The following is a 5,954-nucleotide window of genomic DNA, read 5'->3' on the forward strand; positions in this document are numbered from 1 at the left end:
AACACTTTTGTACAAAACCAAATGCGAGTTCATCAAAGCGAAGCCATACCGGGCCGGTCAAGGCCCGGGTAAACAATGACTCCACCGGTGCTATTGACAAACAGGGTGCCGGCGGAAATTGTGCTGCTGTTAGTTGAAGACTACGAGGAGGGAAATGTGTCAGGAGACTGAGGGAGAAGAGGAAAGTAAGGCCAAAGAGAAGATATCAGGGAGGACATGGAGGAAGTTGGAGTGAGGACAGACGATGCAGAGGACAGAGTGAGATGGAGGAGGAGAACTCGCTGTGGAGACCCCTGAAGAAGAAGACAGTGTAATCTATAATATTGGATTATTGAGCATGAGTCTTGATAAAATAAGAATTCCTTAGCATGCTTGTTGCATTTAGAAAATATATTTTATACACATTTTTGTCTACTTTTTTTAAAGTTGCATGGTGATATCGAGAGCTGCATACATTTTTACTTTGGGTTGACTTAATATAACAAATTTTAATATTGAGAAAAGTAAAAATGTTACAACTAAAGAAAACATTTTTAAAAAGTGTTTAACAAGTATTGCAGTCAAGATTGTAAGTTGAATTTTTAAACAATCTACAAATGTATTTATTTTTGGGGGTGAATGTTTTTATTACAATATATAGTTCTTGCTTTTCATGTTAGACACACCTTTGTGTTTAAGACAAACTACAGGAAGTATACATACTCTATATACTGTATATATAAAGTGGATAATAAATAAAGGTTGAATGAATGCCTGATGTGTTCTGTGTTGTTAACGTTTTTCTATCAATGACAATATGTATGTTCAAATTTAAGCCCTAGGACCCTGGATAATATTCTGAAGATCAATTGTGAATGGACTTTGGACTTTATTAAGACAGGTAGACAGCTTTTTAATCTTGTTTTAGGAAAATATAATGGCCTTATAGTTTTTGCTTCAACACTGCCCCCAAGTGATAGGAACCAGAGCTTAATCAGAAAGCAAACTACTAAAAGAGATTCTAATATGACTGATCATCCATGACTCCATGTGCATACCACAAGGAATTTAAAATTATTCAGATTTTGTGGAGAGTCCCCTCAAAAATGTAGCAATTTATGTTTAAATCCTACCAAGTATATATATTTAATTAAATTTACTGTTTAAACCGTAATGTTTGTTAATTCAGACCTTTCTCAGATTCTTCTTCCCCCTTGAAGAAAAAGCTGAGTACGGTCGACCCAGAGACTTTATTGCTTCATCTTTAGGTTGATGACTGTCTCCTTCCTTGGATGATGTGACAGGCAGGTCCGGTGCACCATATGAAATATAAAACAGGATGGGGACATCGTTGACAGCCATGTCACAAAGCATCAGTGAGGATGACAGGACCAAAGAGCCCAGTCTGCTCTGCTGACATCTCTGTAGCTAATCTGAGGGTACAGGTCCACACAGCTGCCGGACCAAAAGATGGAGAGGAGGTCAATAATTCAGCAGCTGCACGATGTTTAGGCCTGTCCTTCCATCGTTGACTCTTTAACTGTCTTTCACACAATGCTGAGAGTAAATACTCACCCTCTTTTATTACTTTACAAATTATCTGACAGTTCTGAATGCAAATAATTATTTATAAATCAGGTTTTGTCATTGCTTTGTTTTATATTGTATATAATAGCAAAAGTAGCGTCACCATATTGTGAGGGAAAATATTGACAACTACTAATTCTGTCAGCACACACAGCATGAATTAAACTCTCCCCCCAACCCCCTTGTTTCCCCGGTCCTTTCGCTTTATATTAGGCTGTCAAGATTTCCTCATTTTTCTTAGCTCATGTGCCACGTTGCCATGACAACTGGGATGAGCTGAACGTTCTGGCAGGTATCACCTTTGTAGTCTCACCTCTGGTGGCTGGCACTCCAGTGTCACTGGTCCAGATCTGCTGACAGGAACTCAGCAGTTGGGCCGGAAAGGTGGAGAGAAAGCTAGGCTGACGGGACAGGAAGACAGGCAGAGAAAGACGGAGGAAGTATGAGGATGGAGGGATGAGGAGTGCCAGCACGGCACTCAGGTGAAACTGATGTGGCTGCTACAGGATGGCAAGGAGTCGTCCCAGTGGAGAGGAATACACAATGCAGGAAGGACATCTGCAGGCATCTCATTTCTCATTCAGTACGTTCAGTGACCCTTGAAAAAATAATACAAAGAACAATAACAAAAAAAAAATCCATAAAAGTCATAAAGCTTTAGCCTCTATTATCAAACAACAGTCATCAAGACAATCAAACATTTAGCTTTATTTTGTTGTTATTCCAAAAACAGCTACTATCTCATTTGTGCAGTAATTTTATAATTTATATCAAGCTTCTCTGTGTTTGTTTTGTAGTTAAAACTACTCTTATAAAGATAAAATTACAAAATTGTTCATATGAAATTAGGTTTGATACAAATTTATGCCACAAGGAGGCCTTGTCTTCCCAATGATGTGGCTCAGAAATGAGCCAGCTCACCTAAGACCTATTTTCAGAAACATACAACTAGTTTCTTATTTCGTTGTTTCCATAAGTTTCACATTAAATGCAAAATGCTGAACCATGTCTCAGTCTATAGTTGTGCTCTCAGATTGTATTAGATTGTTTTGGAATTTGTAATGTGCCCAGATTTCTATTTATGCCTATACAAAATAATTCAAAGATTAGTTTTTTTATTTAAATTTATTTCATTAAATAATGGTAATAAACAAAATGTGAAAATTATGAAATTAGATTCAAATTCTTGTAGTTAGAAAAGTTTTAGTTGGGCATTGATATGCTTGCTCACATCTATAAACAGCATTAAAATGTAGTACATGTTGATATGCCATTTTCATAGGAAAACTGTTTTCTAGAAAATGTGTCACAAAGCAGCACTTGGAGGGAAAAAGTGATTTTAAGCATTTAAACTTAAAAGAATGAGTATTGCATAAAAATAATTAATATTTTTGAATTGGCTTGTTAGCTACTGTATGTTTAATCCTACTGCTGTCTTTGGGTCAAATGACCCATGAGGTCTCAGTAGAAGCCTCGTGGGTCATTTTAACCTAAAGGTAAGTAGGAGGGTTAAGAGGAAATGAAAACCAAGTGTTCAACAGAAACTTCAAAAACACGAATAAATCAGTTACTGGTCTGTTTACATCTTTACTTTGAGCAAGGCAGACAAAGACCTTAACCTCTTTCCATTGTGAGAGACATGTAATTTCATCTGAACGTGAATCTAAGTCCATTACTTGAGCTACATTTAAAAAGTTTGTATTTTCACACTATATTTTTACTATATTTTAACTGAGAAACCCTCCCGAAATGCCTTCAACTAAAGAATAAAAGTTGTTTTTTTTATTTTAGTTTATTGTCTGTATATGTGTGTGTCAGTGACAATGGACAGAGCATCAAGGACCCTACCTTTGGTCATTGCCTTTGACATCATGCACTCAGTTTGTATGGCCCCTCCTGCAGGTGGTGGGCCCACAGGAAGGCCAACGCAATGGTGCAGTCTGTGCGATACATAGGTATACGGAGTATACCCACTAGAAAAGCTCAACAATTTCAGTTTACCCACTTAAAAGTGCCAAATGATACAGTATGTGACATATCATTTGGCATGTGTCATTGATATGTTAAACAGCAGTTAAATGCATCCATAACAATATATGTGTATGCAGCACTTGTTTATTACATTTGCTTATCCAGCAAATTATTGTATTATTCTTTACTTACTACTTAATACTTGGACATGCTTTGCTTTTGATAATGTTTTATAAATTCTATAACATGTTTTTTATTACAAAGTGAACTGTTGTTCAAAATGTGTTGTTCATTTATTCAAATATAAGCATCAGAGAAATTTGGAAATTTTCAATACGCTTAAAAATCGAAATAAATTGACATTTACATTGTACTAACTGGGGTGCATTGGTTTCTAAGCACATTATACCCACTACAAAAATGTAGACTACACCACTGTGCAAACCCATGTTGCTCATTCAAGCTGAGCCCGACCAGAGCCCATGGGTAGAGACCCGATCACATGGTGCTTGCAGTCAAGCACCTCCTCAGACTTGGCTTCAGGGTGGGGCCCTGATATCACACGTCTGGGCAAGGGACATCAAGCTCTGACTGGAAGGAGACCCCAGGGGAAACTGAGGACATGCTGGAGAGACTATGACTCTTGGTTGGCCTGGAAACACCTTGAGATCCTCCCAGAAGAGCTGGAAGAGGTGGCTGTGGAAAGTGATGTCTGGGCCTCCCTGCTCAATCTGCTGCCGCCACGACCTGACTTCAGAAGACGTGGACGATAATGGATGGATGGAGAGTTTACTTTGGGACTTGTGTTATATCATAGTTGTTTGTTTTGATTTTTTTTTTTTGGAAAAAATTATGTTATTGTAAATTGTAGCTGTAAAATTATTGAACATGTTAATGACATGTTATTGGGTTAAACAAATATTAAATTACTGAAAATGGAGGGTAAGGTCTTCTTTGTTCAGTGTCACATAAACTTAAATTTTTGAAAGGGAAATGGCTCAAGTGTGCTAACCGTGGTATTGCACGTTTTATTAAACTCTTAGTTTTTATCAATCTTATGTAAAAACAGACTCAACTTAATACAAAGGAACACTCAAAAACATACCAATTATTAGTTTTCTAAAGCTTTATTTCAAAATTGGAATTTAAATTTTTGATTCGGCATGAATAGCAATAAAAGGGTCTTCATCCCTGTTACTAATCTTGAAGTGGGCACGGCCATCACTTCCAACTTGTATCTGCTTCCCGGTGCACCTGCTTCCTTCCTTCTGTCCTGAAATGACATCACAGTAGGTTCCAGCAGGCATGCCTGTGTTCAGAATTACATCCAGATCCCTGAAAGAAAAGGAATGCATATTATGTTCAAACAATGTTATCACATAGTCAAAATTAAATTGAGGTGCAATATTCTTTTACATCAGTGTGATACTGGTAGCAGGAGTTAGTAGATGATTTGTAATAGACCATAGTAACTGTATCCTTCTTATCATGACTATTGGACAAAGAATCCTGCACTTTTATACATTTTTAGGAATAAGATTTTAGTTTGCGGCATCGTGGTTCAGTTGGAAGAGTTGTTGCCTTTCAGCAAGAAGGTTGCCAGATCGAATCCCGACTGTGGGGCCTTCTGGGTGGAGTTTGCATGTTCTCTTTGTGCACGCACAAGTTTTTTCCAGATACTTAGGTTTCCTCCCACAGACCAAAAACATGCATGTTAAGCTAACTGGTAACTCTAAATTGTCCCTCGGTGTGAGTGAGAGACTGAATGGTTGTTTGTCTCATTTGTCTCTATGTGTCCCTATGATGGACTTGCGACCTGTCCATGGTGTATCCCGCCTCTCACACATTGACTGTTGGATATGGGCATCATTGACCCCCATGACCCAAAAAGGAAGAAGTGGGTAAAGATAATGGAGGGATGGATGGAGGATTTTATATGCCACAAAAAATAATGCAAAAGACTTTTCAGGAAAAAAAAAAGCATTTTCTATTCAAGAATAGAAATCCAGTGGAATCGTAATGATGGAGCACGTCAATTAATCTGGGCCTCCATCTAATATATACATGTTTTTTTTCAATAATTTTTATTGAAACCCACAATTTGATATCTTTACAAGATTCTTACCAGTCATCATTGTTGAAGATGATGAAACCCCGATCACCACGGCCAAAAGCAACCTGATTGCTCTGGTTGTCCCACCAGTTGGCATGAGGCTGTCCATTGACAACATTACGGAAAATGACCATGTTCCTTAAAAGGAGTTGTGAAAATTTAAACTAAATACATAATTCGCAATGGTTTTAGTTTCAAATGACAATGGAAAAAGAGTATTTGGTTCAAGTGTGCATGTTTTTTTTTTGTTTTTTTTGGAGACTCACTTGATCTGACGCCATCTGTGCTCACACACCCATTTATC

At 37.6% G+C, this 5,954-nt stretch overlaps 1 protein-coding gene across 1 annotated transcript in view; it reads right to left on the reverse strand.

The window, feature by feature from the left end:
- Nucleotides 1-4,812: 4,812 nt before the first annotated feature.
- LOC119415215 (alpha-amylase) overlaps nucleotides 4,813-5,954 on the reverse strand; it is a gene marked incomplete at its 3' end in the record, with an annotated part of 17,573 nt that continues 16,431 nt past the window's right edge. Inside the window, 3 exon segments of the mRNA XM_037682374.1 lie at nucleotides 4,813-4,872; nucleotides 5,663-5,788; nucleotides 5,917-5,954. Of these exon segments, the coding sequence (XP_037538302.1) occupies nucleotides 4,813-4,872; nucleotides 5,663-5,788; nucleotides 5,917-5,954 (224 nt within the window).

Source organism: Nematolebias whitei, chromosome 9 (assembly GCF_014905685.2).
Source record: "Nematolebias whitei isolate Nwh7 chromosome 9, NemWhi1, whole genome shotgun sequence".
Taxonomy (NCBI): Eukaryota; Metazoa; Chordata; class Actinopteri; order Cyprinodontiformes; family Rivulidae; genus Nematolebias; species Nematolebias whitei.